Source organism: Halichoerus grypus, chromosome 5 (genome assembly GCF_964656455.1).
Source record: "Halichoerus grypus chromosome 5, mHalGry1.hap1.1, whole genome shotgun sequence".
In the NCBI taxonomy this organism is placed as follows: Eukaryota; Metazoa; Chordata; class Mammalia; order Carnivora; family Phocidae; genus Halichoerus; species Halichoerus grypus.
Window position 1 is genome coordinate 127,072,507 of NC_135716.1, and position 21,237 is coordinate 127,093,743.

The window sequence follows — 21,237 nt, forward strand, 5'->3', positions numbered from 1 at the left end:
CTCTAAGTAATTACCTGACAGGCCCCCACCACTGGCAAGGAAGCTGGAATATCTAATAACTAAAACACACAAAATGGGGAAAGCTTTATTTTCCCTATAATTTTTATTTTAAAGATAATTGTTTATTTGCTTAATTGGTTCTGCATGAAATCCTTTTGCTCTCTATCCTTGGCATGTTGTCATTTCAAGATTTTTAGGTTTTGGTGGAGGAAAAAGGGGAACAATTAAATATGAAAGGTGAAAAATTATAACCACAAGGGACAGCTGGAGTTTATCTGATGTGACAATTTCCTTTTTCTGCTGTGGATTTGTTGCACCTCTGTAGGGAATGAAGCAAATTAGTGGCTGTGACAGCAATGTTCTATTTTATAGGAATTTTTTTATCCTTGGAATGTAATTATTTCATTGACTGTAGGGATGAATAATGCATATGATTTGGGTTCTGGTCTAGGTATAGAATGCCTCATAATGCCTTTTCTTGATGTCCATTTGGTTCTCAAAGAATGTGCTATTCACAGTATTACTTCTCAGGGCCTTTGGACTTGATTAATTGAATTTTCCACTTCACTATTCATTAACTTGATATCCAAATATTTTGAACATTCTTCATATGAAATATGACCTCACTGGGTCTCCAAATTAACTTTCATTATTATAATCCTGTTCTCTTCATTTTTAATTTATTTCTAATTTATTGTTTTTCTATCAAGTTCTTCTCTTGTCCATTTTGGTTATTGTAGATGATGATGTCCATTTGTAAATGAACTTTCATTAGGTTTCAGGCTCGTCATTTGGAGCTTTATTTCTTTTGTGCTCTTGTGTATGTAACTGATTGCAATCTTTGATCATTTGCTGTTGGTTTTCCATGTTCAGTAATTGTGTGAAAAAGAAGCAAAGAAAGGCCCAGAGAAGAGAGTGTAGTGGAGTCAAAGTTCTCATTAAAGTAAAATGGGTTAAGTATCAGAGATTCTATTTTCCTTCTTATAGTGGTGATTTTTTTTTTCCCTCAGAATATGAAGAAGATTTTGAAGTAGATGAGGAGAAACAAGATGAGAAAGCTAATGAAGAAGGACAGGCTGATGATCAAATGAATGAGATGTCAAAGTCACCCTCAGATGATGAAAAAGATCATTTAGACCCTGAAAAGGAGAGTGAAACCTCATCGCAGAAGGCAGCAGATGCTGATGACAATATGAAGGATGAAGGGGATGGATGCTGTGACAGTGAGCTGGAGGAGGATAAACAAGGCAAGTTGTTTCCCAGGTCATGTGACATGGGCTGTTCAGCAAGTGTGCTCACTCCTTTTCTTTTCTTTATATTTAATGGGATGATCCTCTTTTAAGGGAACGTTTAGAGCCTGGTTCCCTAACCAGAGAATGATGATCAATCAGGCTTCCATAGATACCTAATTTATGGGTTCATTCCTTAATTCCTTCTTTCCTTAGTTTTCTGGGATTTTTCAACAGGGGTCAGGTAAAACTTTTAGTGACATGTCCTCTGTTTACTTAGAAAGTTACTCCTTTTTTTTAAAATCCCAAAGTATCCCCTCTTACACACACACACACACACACACACGCATGTGCATTCGTGTGTGTGTACACCATTTTGTAGCCTTAGAAAAATGAACAGAAGCTCCCATTCAGTTAAAGGGAAAGTTGAAGATTCCTACCCTAGGTTCACTTTTTTGTCTTCACTTCCCTTGCACACAGGATACTGGCATCTTAGTTTCATGGAAGGATTATCTCTTTTGGCAAAGGAGGCTCCCTCACAGTCTTTAAGCCTAAAGTGACTCTGAATTTTCATGGGGAAAATACAGAAAGGTTTTTAGGTAGAGAAAGAAACCCTTATCATCTGAGACATACCTCAAACATTTTAAGACTTTTATAAAGACCTTAGCTCCCCAAAATAATGTTCAGTCAAAGAAGGAACCAATTTCTTGCTTTGTCCCGTAAAAGGGTTTGGTCAAGGTTATGTAATTCTTAATCAGAGATCTTTCCTGGTACATTGAGGGCATTTACCAGTTACAACAGTAACCCTGTCATATTTAAGTATATGTATGTCTTTGTAGTTTGCTTTGGGCTAGAGAATGAGGTTACATTATGATGACTTTTTTTTTAAAGATTTAATTATTTATTTGACAGAGAGAGGGAGAGAGATCGTGCGTGCACAAGCAGGGGTAGCAGCAGGCAGAGGGAGAGGGAGAAGCAGACTCCCCTCAGAGCAGAGAGCCCAGTGCGGGGCTGGATCCCAGAACCCTGGGATCATGACCCAAGCCAAAAGTAGACACCCAACTGACTGAACCACCCAGCCACCCCTATGATGACTTTTTAAATTGCTGTCCATTTCCCCCATTCTTTCCACCTCTCAACATTTTTTACTGTATAAAATTCAAAATTTTGAATTGAAGGAGTATATTGGGATAATATAAAATAAGAGTAAATTCAGTAACCAAGAGCAAATATTTTAGTTCCACTCCCTTCAAGAAATAATTTAAGCAAACCTATTCTAAAATTTCATGAACACACATAAAGGCAATAAAATACAGAAATTATTTAGAGTAAAAGAGAAGATAATTTTACTAGGAACCATAGATGGGACCATCACTAAGCTTGAACTAGAAATTTAATCCTGAGTTTCCTGACAGTCAAAGCAAAGAGTGAAGCACAAAGTGAAAATTTAGAATGATGTTCGCTATCAGTAAACTTGAAAACAGGATATGCTGTCACTTTTATTACAGTTGAAAGATCCACTCAAGATTAATGGCCAGGCATTGAAATATTTTTTATAAAGTCTAAACTGGGCCCTTTCTATAATTTCTCTTAATACTTACACTTTATGTTTCCAGGCATGCCTAATATATAAGTCTTTTCTCAATTTAATGTGAATATTGGATTTAAGTTTATATTCCTATATGACATAGAGAAAGTTAAAGAATTCTATGGAAAAGTGATGTCACATGAATCAAATTTTGAAGAAATTATATGAGTGAATTGAACCTGGAAAAGAACTGAAAATGTGTTTGCATGTAAATATAATGGTTCAAAACACAAGGGACTCAATTTTTCATTTCTTCAGTAATGGTGGGGAATTAACAAGTGTTGATTTCATGAAGATTCAGTACATTCTTTGAATATTTGGTCGTCTGGGATTATTTTTGTGCTACATAATCATCTTATTTTCTTAGGATCAGATGGATTTTTTTCTAAGACAGAATAAATTTTTATGTTCAAACAGAGAGGGATATAGGCTAGTACTTGGATCTTCCTTGGAGGTAACGCTTTGATCATTTAGACCTGTAATTATTGAATAACTGACAGAATAGGTAAGCTTTAACATTGAATACTGCTTTCATATAAATAATTGGAATCCTATGTTTGGAAAGGCATCCAAAAGGTATTGTTTATTAAGACTCTGTGCTATGCTAAATATTTTATATGAATTATCTGATTTACCTCAAACAATCTTAAAAAGCAGGTACTGTTTCTTTTTATCTCCATTTTATCTCCATCTCATTATAAATGAACTTGGATATGGTGGCATTAAGTAACTCACACAGCCAGAAAGCAGTGGAACCAAGACAGACATTACCCAACTTCAGAGCCTGGATTTTGGAGAAACGATATAATATTGTTCCAAATGAGAAAATATCTATTTATCTAAAAGTAAAGCAAATCCCCCCAATAAAAGGATTCTGCTTCCTGAAGACTATGCATTTTAGAGGCACTTAACGTGAGCTCTTCATCTTCTTCTCTAGCCTCTGTTTTTTTGTTTTGTTTTTGAACAGAGGAGATAAAAGTGGACATTTTCTACTTTTACTCAAATTGACCTTTCTCCTCCCTGGATGGACTTCCCTATCCACTCCCAGGCATTGAGCTCAGTTCTAGCTGAGGCCCCTGCTCTCCCAAGACACATTCCTAGCTTGCCAGCCTTCACTAAGCTCTTTATTTCATAAAACTCTATCGTTCAGTAATTCATTATTCTCTTATTCATTATCTCTTCTTGTTTCATATGTTAAATTTCACCCCTCAAATTAATTACATAACAAGTTAATAACACAAAGTTGTTACAACTATGGAAGCTAGGACAGTATGTTGTCTTTGTTATTCTTCACAGAGGTGATTTCCTAAAAGATATTTTATAAATATTATGCAATTACTTGATTGTTTTAACACTAAGAATACTAAGGTGCTTTTATTCACCATGAATAAAAGCACCTTGGAATTTTATTGATAAAGATTGTATAGAGTTAGCTGCATTATTATATGTAATATTTTTGAAGAGATATGTAGTGAATGCTACTAGAACATATAAAATCTGGCCCGCAAATGGGAATTTTAAGAGCCAGAGATTAAATTTGCCAACTATTTTATTTTATTGTTTCAATAATGATATTATTAAGCTATCCTTTTTAAGAGCTCTTTTGCATTTTTGGTATTTACATTAAAACTTTGTCATTATTTTGAAATAAAATCTCATTGCTTATTACTGTTTCTTTCCTTTACCTCCTAGCTCTTTTATTTTCCATCCCTTGATTTTGATAACCTGGCCTTGTGTTATTCAGAAACATTCCTTTTAGCATGTGGGATATCTGAATTAGAGATTTCATCCAGCAAACAAAGTAGCATGTATTAAAAATGATAATGACACAGCGGGTTCCTTGGAACACTCTATTAAAAAGCCAGACAGCATTTCATCTTCAAAAGTGTAAGAGGCATATTGTGACCACTGAGTCTGAGACACCAGTTCATCCTTTTTATTGACATGATTAAGAATCTTGCTGTTAGTATTTGGATGTGTTTCATTTGAACCTGCCTGCACCTGTTCCCAGAGGGCAAACAATTGCCCAGGCTGTCACTCTGGTGACAAGTCGGCCCCATTTAAACTGCCAGCTAACAATGGCGTGGGCCCGCCTTGATGAATGCTCTGTGCTGAGCAGCCCATGAGTGATGAGTGCTAGGGACCGAGAGCCACGAAGAGAGCACCCTGGTTTAGGGATGACGTGTGAGACTTTCCATCATTTAAAAAGAATGACAGCTTCCTTTTCTCTGCATTTGTGTTGGCAACCCCAGGCGCTAAGTCACTAGTTGAAAATACATTGTCATAGATGAATGTTATAAGGTTGAGGGGAAAAGTGCCATATCTCTGGGAATATACTTTTATACTTTCATGGACAGTGTGGATGATAATGCTTATGAGTAAGAGGTAAAGAATCAATAGCTTCTTATGAGAAAGATTTCAGAGAGAGAGAGAATCTCTTCCCAGAATTGCAAAGAATAGAATATAAGAATTAAAGCAAATGCTTTTTCAAGTAAGAAAGATAATATTTCACTTGTGCTCTTTTCCAGTCTGTTGAAGAAACAGGCCTCATAGACTTTTAAAATCCCAGAGTCACAAAAAATATTCTATTTACTTGACTTAGTGACTTCAAGAATCTTACTCTTCATTTCCTGGCTTGACTATCGCAGAGAAGCATATGAGGGGAGGCTGCTTCTTCCGTGTTGAAATTATAGATGCTGTGAAACTACATTCTGTGGACTTCAGTATAACTTGACTGCTCCTTGAACAGAGAGGACTAGGGGAAGACTGTAGATGGCCTTCTGGTCAGCGTCTATATGTGTGATTTTTTTTTTTTTTTTTTGCATGATTAAACTTTAATTTTTCTGAATGGTAAGAATTCCTCAATCCATATTCACATTTTGATTATTGAAGTAGGAAGTCGTGGCTTTCAGGTGAATATTTAAATGCAGCATCATCTTTTAGTCCACATAAAACACTTTCCTATGAGGTATGTCTCTACAGGTTTGAATCTCCCTTGTACACAACAAAAGCATTACTGAGACACCCAATGAAAGCTTAATCTTAGTGGATAAATGTAAAAGGACTTAGACAGCACAGTGTGACACAGGATTTGATTATATTCCCAGTATTTTAAGTACTCATTTTAATGTTTAAAGTGCAATTAAAGGTAGATATGGAGGAACTTTTAAGCTTTTTCAATTTTTTTCGTCTCCTCCTGCTAGAGCTGCATTTACCTGTAGATATTTATTCTTACAGAGTAATGTCTATATTTGTCTCATTGATGAATTGAGTCATAAATTATCAGTGTGAGGACATATGCTCTCCCTTAAGACAAATAACTAGTTACTGTTTGTAGCTGGAATTTAATGATTTCAACTTTTATTTTCATTAAGCATACATTCATTCTGCAATATTTATGAGTACAGAGGCACTTGTCTAATTAGGCATTATTGTACATAAAAATATTGACTAAACCACAGTATCTAATATAAAGTATAAACAGATTTTTATGAGCTCATATGTATAATCAAGATAGAACTATTAATATGAGTAATAGTAGGACGTATAAATTCATGTGTCATGGCCAATTTGAAGACAATAGGAGCAGCATCCACGAAGATTTTACTGTGAACCCTTGGACTAAAGAATGGGAGAGAGAGAAACAATTTGTATTAGTTTGGAAGAGTATTGGATCCACTGGGTTGGGATGCACGGTATGTTATTGGGCTGAAAGCTAGTTGTTTTTAACTGAATTTACATATTTGTACTGAGTTTGTGCACTTGAAGTGTCCATGGGACCTCAAGCTAGTGAACCCAAAACAAAGTAGTTAAAATCAGGACACTAATGGAGAAAATGGTGAATTTAAACTATAGTAAAACCATGCTCTATGCTAGGGGGTGAGGAAATGATTCAAAACTAAGGTCAGGACTTATAATTGGTTCAAAACAGACAATATGGCTACTGATTGCAGGAAGAGTGTTAACAGCAGCTCCTGAGAGAGCTGTCCATGGTCACTGTAAGGAGAATGGACAAACACCTGAGTGAACATGGACAGTTGAGCTGTTGTGCTCGTGCAAAAGGAGGCAGTGTCTGTCTGGCTGGAGGGTGTAATCTCTGTGGAAGCAGGGTCCTGGCCTGCCTTTTTCTCTACTGTGTCCTTAAAACCTAGCATGTTGCCTGACACATAGGAGGTGCTCAATATGCATTTCATGAATGAATTTATGGAAGTGGGTAGAAAGGTAAAGAACAACTCAGAACCTCAGTTATGAGAGGGGGAGCAGAGTTCATCCTGATTTTGCTGGACTGGTGTTGACTGTGGATGTGTGAGCGGTTGGCACCTTTGGTCAGGTGTATATCAACTTGGCAAGGCAGGAAGTACAAACTGTGGAGGTTACTGATACATACATGTAGATAGTGGCCAAATGGAGAGGACCCCTAGGTCCTTATTTTATGAAAATAAAAGGGAGGACAGGCTGAATTCCATGAGTTCTGATGTTTTGGAGAGAACGATTTTCCATTTGTCATCCCGGGGTGGTAACAGTGCAAAGTTAGTTAAGAGAAGCAATAGTAGGTCCGTGACAGTGGGTGCGCTCTGTTTGAAGGCCTTTTGGCAAGCAGAGTGGTCTTAGTTTTACTACAATGGGTCATTACAAAAAAAAAAAATGTTTTACAAACTTACTACGTTATAGCTAATGGGCATTGGGTATTATTTAACTTCTCTGGGCCTTATGTTCTTTTTAAATTAAATTAAATTGAATTTATTTATTTATTTTAGAGAGAGAGCGAGTGAGTGTGAGTGGGGAGGTGGTGCAGATAGAGAGAGAGAGGCAGAGAATCTCAGGTGGACTCTGTGATAAGCGAGGAGCCTGATGCGGGGCTCAATCTCACCAGCCTGAGATGATGGCCTGAGCCGAAACCAAGAGCTGAACACTTAACCAACTGAGCCACCCAGGTGCCCCCTTACTTTTTAGATCTAGAAAAAGAAAATAGCTATTCCATGGGATTAAATGAGATATTTGTAAAGTGCTTACCTCCTTGTTTGGTACACAGTAGGTGCATACATAATCATGATCAGGTTTTTATTTATTTTTCCTCAGCAAATAGTCACTGCAATTACTATTCTTCATATAATGCACAGGGTGAAATCACAAGAAAGAAATGTATCAGACAATACTTAATGTGTATGATTTCATAGAGGGGGAAAGACTAGAATTCATAAAGAAATCATTGTTTGATTTTGTGTCATGTAATTTCTACAATGACTTACAGAGAGAATTAGCCCCATTTTATAGTCAAGAAAACAGAGGCTTAGAGAGGTTAACTGGAAGAGCCAAAGTCAAAGCTAGTCAGCAGCTGAGTCATGATTGAAACACCTCGTTTCATCTTACAGAAGAAATTATTATTTTCCCTCAGTGTCATGTTGTGCGAAATAATAGTGATACAAAAGAAGGAAGAGTTATCAGTGACAGGAAGAGAGAAGACGGTGAAGGGTTTGGAGCCTGATTGAATATGCAGGGCAGAAAGTCAGAGGTGCCTTGTAGGGCATGGAATCATGGCGCCGCACCAACCAGTGAACATCGTGTCTTTACCGTAAAGACCAAGAGCAGATGCTTTTAGCTTCAATACCTGCAGGGAACCATGCAGAGGCAAATAGAATTGGGTGGGAGCCGGAGTTGCTTACTAACACGCCTTCAAGATCATTTTTTCCCTCCCAGTGACAAAAAATATTAAGTATGTGCCCTCGCAGTTCTTTCATGTAAAAAATTCTTTTAGACAAAAATTTCTATATAAAAACTTGCTTCATTTCTAAGACAATAAATAAAATTAGTGTTGAAAATCACATTCCATGGCCCTGAAACATTTTGAGCTTTTACTTGTAGGCAAAGTCTTGCCCCAGTGTCTGCATGAAAATGAGAGAAAGAAATGAGAGGGAAGCTAAATTGCACAGCAAGGTTAGAGAGAAATTGGAAAACTGAAATGAGTTTATATGGGAGGTCAGGTACCCCTGCCTCTTGAAGGCCATTCATTCTCCTGATCTTTCTTCTCTAAGGGACTGACTTAAAATGAGCCAGAGTGTGATTCAGCCTTTTGAAATAAAATAACGCAATTAATAGAAGCTACGAAAGAAAGGTAGGGGAATGCTCATTTTTCTTATTATGTGAACAACTCTCAGAGCCAAAAGTGAGTCATCATATCAATATTAAAGATGGTAGATATGAATATTTTGGGGAGTGCAGAACAAGTATAATATTGCCTTCTAGCTAATTGTGCAATTAATGAGAGCCATTGATTGAACAACTAGCAAATAGGAGTTGTTTTTCTTTTAAAAAAAATGTGAGATGCTTAAGAGAGGGTGAGATCATAGTCCCTAAAGTTTCTGAAGTGGTACAAATAAGATAGAGAACAACTGTCCTTGATCTGCTGTGTTCCCTACTGAGAGACAGATTTTATAAAATGGAGATAAATAATGAGTGGTTGAAGTATGCGTTCCTTTGAGAAACAGTGGTCATCTGGTGCCTGTCAAGGTAGTTGGGAGATAAGAACAAATGGAATTGTACTTAAGGGGTTCTGTTGCTTAAAGGCTTTTTAGAGTTTGTTTTTTACTGCTGTGTAGCATCTCTCAAATCTTTGTGGAAACTCTGATAAGTCTCTGTGTCTATACTTAAAATTCTAAGCCCTGTCATGGAGAGTCATTTGGGCTGGAGGGTGTGAAGGAAAAGGATAAGAGGAAAGACAGGTATTTCTTCCCTTAAAGTCTGTATCAGCTGCTACAGCCATCTGTGTAGCTGCCAAGCAGAAATAAAAGAAACAGAGAAAAGAGTAAGGAGCACACAGAGAAGAGAAAACAAGGAAGCTAGGCAGCATTTAAGTGTAGGGTATTTCATTTGAAAATATATTCTATAAAAAACTGTCGTAAACACAGATCTGTCGATGAAAAACTCAAAAGCAGGTTTGTATTTATCTGACCCCCAGCATATGCCGTGACTTTCAGGCTGTGCGTCTTCCTTCCAGAGATTCAGTGTGTATGTGGCTTTCTTGGAGATTTTTGAAAGTGCTTTTGGGTAGTAAGAACGGAACCATTTCTGGCTTTGGTTAATCTAGGCTGCGTATCTGTAGCATCCCATCAGCACACGGCCTCCCTCTCCTAGAAGCCCTCTTACTGATTCCATGTGCCCATCTCTGCCCAGCTCTGGCACCCTTTGCCTTCTTCAGAGGACAGCCCTGGGCTATGGAGCTGCTTCACGTGCCTGCACAGAGAGCCTGGAGGAGCCAAGGAGTTTACCTTCCCCTGGCGGGGCGGGGGACAGAGGGGTAGTAGGAGCCACATCTGACTGGAGCACTCGATCCTCAAGGGAGGAAAAATTCTAATATGATTTAGACCTCAGAGGTCCTTGTGGGATCAGGCTGAGGTTGAGATGTTGCTTGAAATAGCTCCCTTGATCGACTTCTTCCCTTCCCTGCCCTGCTTCCCCCACACCTGTAACAGTTTCTCCTGGAGCATATCCTTAACACATCACGTGCACATGAATCCTGACCTCAGCATCTGCTTCGGGGGAACCCAAAATAAGACAACATGTCCTCCTACACACACACATACACACACACACACACACACACACACACAAGCATCACCTCAGAATATCTTTAAAGTGTCTTGGTATTAATACAAATGCATCAATCTTTCTAGTACACCTTGCTAGCTGGGTATGGGTGGTATTACAGTAGATAAAAATTTAAATTTTATGCACAGAGAATATTGCGGCTACTCAAGATGATAATGAATAAGCGCTCTTACTGAACAAGTAAGATTATTCAGTTTCTTCTACAATAAAATAGATACAAAGGCTTTCCAATAAAGTGGCTTTCAAAAATAAATAAATAAATACAGTTGGTTTTCAGTTAAATGTGATTTCCTATTGAACACTTCTAGAGGGGCGGCTGGGTGGCTCAGCTGGTTAAACGTCTGCCTTCAGCTCAGATCATGATCTCAGGGTGGGATCGAGCCCCGCTTAGTCGGACTCCCTACTCAGCGGGGAGTCTGCTTCTCCCTCTGCCTCTATTCCTCCCCACCCCCCTGCTTATGCTCGCTCACTCTCTCTCTCTCTCTCTCAAATAAATAAGTAAAAAATCTTTTTTTTTTTAAAGAAAACTTCTAGAGACTCACAGATTACATTGGTTTTTCTTTATCTTGACAATTATGTGCAATATATGTGAAATGGGCACTAAGTCTATTAACCTATATTAAAAATTTTTAGTATGATTATTACTCACCTAATTCCCACAATTAAACCAAGTGCTTAATGGAAAAACAATGATATCATCATTTTTATTTTTTAGATATAAAGACTGTTTCATCATCTTCATCCAGAAGTCGCCCATGTTCTAGTTGCAGTGAAGATGACTCTGCACCGGGAGATAGAGAGGCCCACACCGAAAACAGCCTGAACAGAAGGGACAGAAGTTCATCTTCTCAGGAGTTGAGTGAAAGTGATGAGCCAGGAAAATCCCACCTTCCAATTGAGGATTACTTAGAAGTTGAAATTGAAGACCAAGAAATCGTAACAGCAGATGTAGAGACCAAGCCTCTGCCCACAGAGGAACGCTTGGAGAATGTTCTTGAAGAAGAAACGGAGAAAGGAACCCAAGTGGTTGCAGAGGGCTTATCTGAGAAGTCCAGGGAATGTGTTTCCACAGAAGAAAAAGAAAAGGATAAAAGTAGGCTTTGGGAAGGAAGCACTGCTAAGGTGAAGGACAAAAAGGCAGGTCCCCATAGGGTGGAAAAAGATGGTAAGTATGGCCATTGAGCAGACCTGCCATTGTTCCCATGCATGGAAGCTGATTTGGGTCCTTACATTTCTGCCAAAGCTTGGGAAATGCGTTTGTGATAATGCCAGAGGCATTCAATTTTTTTCTTATTTCTCTCTTCGTCACATAATCATACATGTACTTTCAGCTTGCTGTTTTCCTTCTATTGCATTTTAAAAGTTACTTGATAAATCTTACATAGCTTGTTTCCTATTTTCTGTAAATTCCTTCTGTGGTAATTCTACCTCAAGAATCAAATAAAACACAATATGTGTCTGAAGGCAAGGTATGTGTGGCTTTTTAGAGGTGATTTAATATTAGAAATACTATTTGTTTTTAGCTATATATTCACTTATAGATACATACACACACACACACACACACACACACACACACACACACACACACATAGCTAACATTGGTAGGTGCTTACTACGTGCCAGTTGTAAACATTTATATATATTAACTCATCTACTCCTTACAACAGCTCAGTATCCCCTGAGTTAGGTTCTCTTATCATCATGTCTTTTTTTCACAGGTGACAAAATTGTGGCTCAGAGAGGTTAAGTAAGTTGTCAAGATTATATAGCTCCTAAGAAGCATTCCTAGGATTTGAATTCAAGCAGAATGGCTCCAGTTTTTAAAGATTTTTCTATTTTATCTGTGCAATAGGAATTTAAATTTAGATAAAAATATGACAGTTTCATAGAAAACTCCAAACTTTACTTTGAGTTCTTCTCTGAAACTGAGTGATTTCGATTTCCTGACCCAGTGGTCACTGGGTGAGTATGCAGGACAGTTCCATTTGACGTGGGAAGAGTGAAGAGTGTCCCACAATAATCAGGTCCCAGGACCTGAGACATGTGGAAGGTCTGATGCCTTTCTCAACTTTAGAGGGACAGTTAAAGGACCAAGTTGTGTCCTGTAGACAGCTGGATCGTGCCTGCCAGATGTTTGGCTCTCACATAGCATCCTGTGCCCTGTCATTCCTCTTCTTCCCCTGTTCTCTCTCATCTGTCTCCCCTGCCAACATGGTGGGCATTCTTCTTGATTCCGAGATAAAATCTGTTTTCACATTTTAATATTACTAAAATCATCTGTTTTAAAGCTTATGATTACTTGTGATGTCTCTAACATTTTTTTTAGGACCTTAAGAGCTGTTATTAAACCACTGGGGCCTGCATCTAGAAATTGAGGATGTTGAATAGTTATCTTTCCATTCAATCATTATTATTCACCTTCTACTACATGCAGGGCACCATGGTCAATAAAAAATGTGTAAGAGAGGGTGGTGCCTCCCATCACATGTTAAGAGGAAGGAGTGGCACCAATAATTGGACAAAGGTCAGTAGTCATTCATAAAACCAGAGAAGGTACAAACACTATGGAGTGTTAGAAGAAGGGGAAAGTCCCATTTGGTTAAGTATACCTTGAACGTTTTTGTGAAGGATTTTTTTGAGGAAGGCTTTAAAGGTTAGATATGATTTTTAAGATCGAATGGAGGAAGATAAAAGCATTCCAGATAGTGGGGTGTAGCAAATTCAGATAACTCTAGAATATACAGTTTGACAAGCTTCGACCCACAGGCCCCATCTGGCCTACTGCCTTTTTTCCTTCTTTTGCACTGCCTGTGAGCTAAGAATGTTTTAAAAATTTTTTGTTTGTTTTTAAAATTTTTCAGTGGTTTGAAAAAAATCAAAAGAATAATATGTGGTGACATGAAAAAATTAAATTCAAATTTCAGTGTCAGAAAATAAAGTTTCACTGGAACAGAGCTATGCTCATTTGCTTACATATTATTAACAGCTACTCTTGCATTGCAAGGGCAGAGTTAAGTAGTTGCAGCGGAGACTTCCCGACAGCTCACAAAGCCCTAAGAATTCACTATGTGGCCCTTACTAGAAAAAGTTTACCAACTTCTGCCCTGGGATTAAATACCTCTGAGATTTTCAAAGGGGTTTTTCCATATGTGAGTTAAGATTCTTGTTAAAGTATATTTGAAACCCTTTTACAAAGTAATTCAAGTCTTTGATCGTGGATTTCGTTGTTCAGTTCTAGAACATATCCTGTACAATCTAGGAGATTTGTACAGTTTGGTAAGCTGCCGCCCAAAAAACGTAGAGATGCTAAGTTCAGTAGTAACAGTGACATTATTTCTTTTACTTCCTCTTCAGAAAACTAGATTGTTTACCTGGACTTGTGTATACAGACATCTTTTTGTAAAGTAAGATGTATGTAGTGTAGGCTGTATTTAGGTGATGGATGGAATAGCAGAAACATTGGGCTAGAATCATGCCACTCGGAAGAAAGCGAGGTGGTGTTTTTTTCTGGATGTGTGAAATGAAAAGTGTGTAGGTTTATCATTTTTCTTACGTATTATGGGAAGTCTGTGTTCTTGACTTGATAACATCTATAATTCTAAAGCATTTTGTTATCTTTTTATTAAGGCAGGTTCAACACTAGATGGCAAGGTTTGTGACTTTTTATCTTTCTTAAGCTTTAATAAATGTCGCAGGCCTCTTTGTCAGTGTTTATTTTTCGTTAACAGCTTATGACATAACATGAAATAACGGTCAGAATGTAGAGAAAAGTAGATTTAAAAAAATTACCCATAGATGTAGCACACACACAAAAAATCACCTTCAACATTTGGTCAGGTTTTTTTATTTCTAAACTTAGGGTTTACAAAGTTTTGTTGTCATATTTTTTATAAAATATTGTGTCCTGCTTTTTATTCTTATTGTTATAACATAAGCATTTTATGTTATTATGTAATCTTTATAAATATGTTCAATGTCTGTATGTTATCCCATTCTGTGGTTTTCTTATAACCATTCCCCTATTATTGATACTTATATTTTTCCCTGTTTTCACTATTATTAATAGTACTCTAATATCTTATTACCTAAGGTAATTTAAAATCTATAATTATTTTCTTAGGCTAGGTTCCTAAGAGTATAATTTCTGGATCACATATTAAGGCTTTTGATAAAATTTTTTTCTTATAAAGGATTGGTTGAAAAGTTTAAACAATACAGAGCAGAGAGAATGAAAAGAAAGCTAGTGTTCCTTGCCCCACCTCTACTCTTTCCCACGCAACAGAGTCATAACTGCGATTATTTTTTAGGCCTGATTCCAGAAAAATTTCTCTCTATACACATATATAAATGTATTCATATATTACATATATACATATATCTTTATAGACAGATGGAAACATTATACATTTTGTTTTACCACTTGCCTTTTTTTCACTTATTACTGTATCTTCAATACCTTTTCATATTAGCACACATAACTGTACTTTATTCTTAATCACTGTACATAGTATTCTACTGTATTGCTTTAGTATTTTATAACTTTGCAAATTTTCTTAAAAATATGTTGCCTTCTGTGCAAGAACTGATAGATTTGTTCTATGACTCATCTTCCACAAAAGAACAAAACTTCTGGGTTATGGAGGCCCAGAGGCAGAGGGAATAAAGTACAGTGGAAAATAAAACATTAATAGATTTAAAAAAAAACAAAACATGTAAAATGTTCAGAAAGATGTAGAAGGATTAATGCTATCAAAACCCACGGATGCATAGATTATAACTCTTGAGTGCTGATGTGAAATGATACAACAAATTTGTAAATATTTAAAATAACAGATGAAGAAAGGTCATAAATAGTCTCAAAGTCCCTTATATGAATAAATATTTCTAAGAAAATTTCAGATAAAATAAACCAGGTCTTGACTTGCCTGATGCCAAGCAAAGAGGTTATGGCTAGTTCCTCTTTCTTGATGGAGTCTTCTGTTAGATGGCTCAGGGAGAGAGGGATGGAACCCAAGTTAATGCTTGAAGAGAAGGTCATGTAGGTGACCATGCTGCATTCGATCAGAAGGCATGGTAAAGAGTGAAATGTGTATTATTTTATTTAGATCTCTGATTAGAACCTTAGGTCAAAATGGGGGCCAAGATAATGTGTAGAAGATTATCTCTCATATTTGTTTGGTGCTAATTATGAACTGTGATTATGTTAGGAATAGGTCTGTGGGCTATAAAATTACACTCAGGTAATGATATTTTTTAGTGTACAAAGGAATACAACTTAATCTGAATTGTTTTCACTTAAGATCATAAGAGTGGTTAAAGTAGTAAAGTTCTACATTAAATACCTTTGTGCCTTTCAGATAGATAACATAAAGCGATATTTTTCCTTCTATTTTATATGTCTCACTTAACTGGGCTTTGTCCAGTCCACCAACAGATCAGGTGAATTGATACAAAAGATGTGTTATACACAGTGAAGTGGATAAAATAAAAGATTATAATTGCTAGCTACAATGGGACAGGGTACTTGGGAGGTAATTCAGTATGATAGGGCATAGTGTTATTGTAATGTGTTTATTTTTCTCTGTTATCTTCAGTTTAAGCTGTCTTAATGCACTATGACACGCTCTTTGCTTTATGTTCTAATAGTAGAACAATTTAGGTAGATTAATTTGTGAAGTTAGTATAATTTATACATTACAAATATAAATAAAATGTTAAGAACAGAATGTTGTAATAAAAAGTATACTGTGAAATGTATATGGAAGCAGGCATTTTATTCTTTTATATGTGAATAAGAAGAGGTCATAGTGCTTGGCCAGGTAGTCTAAGCCTAAGTAATGTAATGGCTAAAGTCATATGCAGTCTGATCATCACGCAGCCAAGTTGGGTGGTCCTGATGAGAGAACATGACAATCATGTGTTGTGAGTTGCGGTCTAAGTGCAAATTCTGGATGAATTGTGAAAGCACGTAGTTATTTGTTCCAATAGATTTCCTCTGCCAATAAATAGTTTTTTGGTTATCTGCTTTATGCCACACTGTTCTTAGTGTGAGCGTGATGAAGTCCCTGTCCATATTGGAGTTTATGTTCTAGTGTGAGAGATGCCTGACAAGTGAAAAATAAACAAGTACTGGGGTATTCTGGCCTAAGTGTAGAAGAAAAACAAATCAGGGTAAGAGGACGGAGCAATGGGTTGAGGAAGGGCTTTTATTTCAGGGATGGCCTTTCTGATGAGGGAACATTTGAGCAGAGACCTGAATGAAGTGCAGGGGAGAGCCACTTTGCCAGCTGCAGAAAGCACGCAGGAAGCAGAGGGAAGAACAAATGCGGGGACGCTAAACCGGGAGCTGAGTGAAGGATCCGGAAGGGAGGCTGGTGTGACAGACGCAAACAGATAGATGAACAGAAAGTGGCGGAAGATGAGGCAGAGGGAGAAACTTGTATGCCATGGGGAGGATTTGATTCTGAGATGGGAAGCCATTGGAAAGGTTTGAGCATACAAATGACGTGATCTAAAAGTTGCAGAAAGATGATTCTATACCATTCTATACTGTGTGGAGGATAGACGTTAGCTCTCCACAGCTGTCGTCTCTGAACAGCTGTGGGCTTGGGTTTGTAATTAATCCTGGGTTTGTGTGGGCTGTGCTTTGATGCCGGGGGGAAGCAGGAGCATCTTCACCGCGTAGGTAGATGGTGTTAGTCATGAAGTTTGTCATGGTGACTTGCTGGGAAAGTAATTGATTGGTTACACAGAGAACGATCGAATCACACGCGTGGTATTCGAGGGCACCAGGAACTTGGGATAAACTTGGATAGATCTTTACTCTGCCTTTATAGCCTTCTTCTTAAAATTCCAATGAAAAGTTCTTGGCAAAACTTTCTTCTGATAGTGAATTGCTCAGGGTTATTAGTATGTTTTGAGATGGGATCAGTTTGTTTTGTTTCAAAACAAGCAGAGAAGAGGGGATGAATTTAGAAAGCTTGCCTACTAACATTGAAAATGGTATCCTTGCCACCAGTTTTCAATTGTAAAATTATCAAATATAGAAAGAATTGATGGAAATTGTAACATTGTTAGCAAAGCACAGGGACATACGGCCTTCCATCATTACAGGTGAAATTGTTTGTTGATACCTCCTTTTTTTGAAGAATATATAAAAAACATATATCAAAAGCTTCTAAAAATATGCTCTTTGAGCGAGCAAGTCCAATTCCAGGAATTTGCCCAAAGGGAATAGTCAGAAAAAAATACAAAAATGATTATAAGTCGTATTTAAAATAGCTTTATAATCACACACACACACACACACACAAATGGAAATAACTCAGTATTCAAATCAGGCAATTGGTTAATCAAATTTTAGTAAAAACTTATTAGAACATTCTATGTAGTTACTGAAGAATCTTTTTTTATTTAATGATATGTGGAAATAGTCACAATATATTGCTAAATGAATAAAATGGGGTACAAAATGCTATCTATACTAAGAGGAGAGTAAAAAAGATACATAGAGATTCACCCAAATGTTAACTAGTAGTTCTGAGTGGTGAAACTAGGATAATTTTTGTTTTTTCCTTTGTACTTTATAATCTTTTAAAGCTTTCAGTAAGAATATGTACTATTTTCCTATTTGGGGGATACTGTATATATTATTTTAAAATATGTTTGTTTTCATAATAAAAAAGCTAACATCAGATAATAATATTTTGGTATTTAACAAACATCTTAAACTATCCTATATCATTCGAGTGGAAAAAGCGCTTTTCTAAGGATTCTAAGAATTCTCTCCACTTTGCTTTGAAGGCTGTGAGAATGGACAGTTACCTTTGCTTTTAATGGTCATCTTTCTATATAGAGAGGGAAGGAGAGGAGCCTCGGGGGGTGAAGGGCTAAGTAGTTAAGGACACAAAGTGATGTATCACAGTGCTGGCGCCGGGCTCCGTGGGCACAGTCCTCCTTTCCTCTAGGTGGAAACCCTCAGGGTTAGACCCTAGCCAAGTTCTTGCTTTTAAGTTTCAGTTTCAGAACATCTGAGGAAAAAAAATGACCAAGTGAGGCCTTTTCTGGTCTCACACCTAGTAAGTCCTTGATGCTCAGGCCAGGGTCCCATTCTTGCTGAATCTGTAGCAAGCCAACACCTAACTGTCTATCTACTTCCAAAAGCCTACTCATCTACTTCCAAAGCCTAACCCTCCAGGGGCAAGCCAGCAGACGTGGCCAGGTGGTGAGGACAGTCCTGAGACAGAGGGACTACATGCTTCACTGTCCATTCTGAGTGAGTTGTAATTTCCAAATTATGCTAGTACCGTTTGGCTTCTTAGAGTAGTCTGGTTCAATAGCTGCTAATTGCTTATTTTAATTATTATTTATTATTATTATTATAAACCATGTTTCTTTAAAAAATTTATTGGGGTATAATTGATGTATATTACATTTTCTTAGGTATATAACATAATGATTTGATATTTGTATGATAAACCATATTTATTTATAGTCTATGGCTACCTGGAAACAAAATCCAGATGTCTCATAGGCTCTGATGTAACAAAACTTCAAGTCATGAAATCAGACTTGGTCCCATCCCCCTGTCCTACCATCTTTGGGATTTCGATTGCTCCATCAGCCAAGCAGATTTATACACAAGGATCTAAAAGACTGCTTATTTATTAAACTCACTAGTTATATACTGTTAACATTATTACAGTGGGCAAGATGATATTTTTATGTACTATGTTTATAAAGTTCCTAAAATAAAGGTTTACTTGATAACAAACCCTACTATAATCTAATTGTCATGAGTTGATGTCATCTCTAAACTATATTATTGTGAAAATCTTTTTTACTTGTTTATCGGATAAATGAGGAAAATTGATGTTCAAAAAAATTTTTTAATAGAATACATTTGAACTATTTTATGTACCTCTTTTCATTTCCATGTTTGTTCTCAAGATTAATAAAGTTAAGTCATTCCATTTTTTTCCCCAAAGACACATGAGGCAGACATTTCACTATTTGCTTCCAAACACAGATGAATCAGTGAGTAACTAATTACCCCTTAGCAATTCACCTTAAAGTGAGCAAGAGACCACATTCGAGTTCTGTTTTTTTCCAAGTACAGTCTTTGGATCAACTGAATCAGAATACATGAAAGGAAAGAGAGAAAAAAAGAAAGGAGGGAGGGAGGAAAGGGAGATATGTTCTTATCTGAGAGGGCAGACCTAGGTCTAGTGTTATTCCAGTGAGCTTTAATTAACCAGAAGGTGGCATAATGGTAGGTGTCAGGGATTTAGGTACATGGATCATGAGATGATAGGTAAGGGATGTAGACAGGGACATGTCAGAAATTATAGACAAATTTAATTGATATTACAGTGTTGCCTAGAATCATACCAGATTGAGTGATAATACTTAAAATAGGCATGCTCATCATCATCATGGCTATTATTTATTAAATGCTTAGGCACCTGCTAATAAGTGAAAGATAATCATGTACTACATATATTACTTTAATCCTTCTAATAACCACTGAGTAGATATCTTTTTTTGACAGATGGGTAAACCGAGGTTTAGGCTTAGGTCAAAGAACTTACCGAAGGTAACATGGTTAGTATGGAGTATAGGACTTGAACTTAGGTCATTGGGTTTCTGAAGTTCCGTGGCTGGTTATCAGCTGCAGAGAACAGGAATTTCTACAACAGCTTTTACTGTCAAATATATAAGAATCATGCACTAGCTTTTTTTGCTCTGTCCACGTGGAGTGAGTATTGGGGTCAAATCACTAAAATCTACTAATGGATGAAATGCTCATAGTATAGTCAGCGCTGGTAGTCTTAGCAATTTCAAAGAGCAGTGATGACTGGTGTTATAAAAGCCATAACATGTGTTTCTAGAAAGGAAAAAGCAACTAAACCTCGTTTTCCATCATTTCATTGCATGTGCATTTGGCTAATCTGTCACTGCTTCTGGCTGTTGTCTTTTTAAAGTATTTCTTTGCATGGATTTCTTTACTTTGTGATCTGCCATTGTGTTTTCTTTTTTGAAATCACAGCTTGGAAACAATCTTCATAGATTTTTAAAAAAACAAGGTCACATTTTAATGTGAATACTTTAAAATTAACCCCACTTGCTGAAAGGATGTGAAATAGCTCAGCAGTGTTCCCATGACCCGTTTTTATGCCTTTTGATATTTCCTATGATCTCCAATCAGTTGGACAGACTGTCGCTGAGGCTGTGGAACCTGGCAGCCACCAGCACTATGACACCGAGTCTGGTGTTAGCAGCACGGACGAGGAGAAGCACTCGAGGAAGCTGGAGATTGACACGGGTGCAGGTAAGGGCACATCATTACCTAAGAAAGACCTTTAGAAATCCTCTGCGAAAGACAGCCCCCCACCCTTGTTTCCTCCTTCTTCCACCTTTATTTTCTTTCACCTAATGAATTTGATGGCAGGAGGTGGCTGAGAGGCCTTAAGGGGAGCTTTAAAGCTGACATCAGATATGAATGTTATTCTTCTTTTTTGAATATATTAGTGCCTAGATTGGAGGGAAAAAAGGACTTTCGAGCATAAAAGATATATTGGTAGGGATTTTCAGATCAGTCTTATTTTGTAGTCGGCCTCCCAGTTAGGTGAGTAGGTAGGAAGATTTGCCTAACTGACGCACTGGAGACAGGGAGGGCCGAGACACATTTCACAATGGTTTATTTGAACTTCTTATTTTTTTAAATTAGGGAAGGATTCATTGCCATCAGCATATGACCTGGCTCTTGGTGATGAGTATTCCAGCTGCAAGATTGCCAATTAGAGTGATTCA

The 21,237-nt window shown here is 37.2% G+C and overlaps 1 protein-coding gene across 1 annotated transcript in view; it reads left to right on the forward strand.

The window, feature by feature from the left end:
• The window catches only part of ERICH3 (glutamate rich 3), a 99,280-nt gene that overhangs the window by 69,343 nt on the left and 8,700 nt on the right, over positions 1 to 21,237 (forward strand). The window contains exons 11-13 of the mRNA XM_036092735.2: positions 1,011 to 1,247; positions 11,138 to 11,587; positions 20,633 to 20,755. Coding sequence (XP_035948628.2) covers positions 1,011 to 1,247; positions 11,138 to 11,587; positions 20,633 to 20,755 — 810 coding nt within the window. The remainder of the gene's footprint in view (positions 1 to 1,010; positions 1,248 to 11,137; positions 11,588 to 20,632; positions 20,756 to 21,237) is intronic.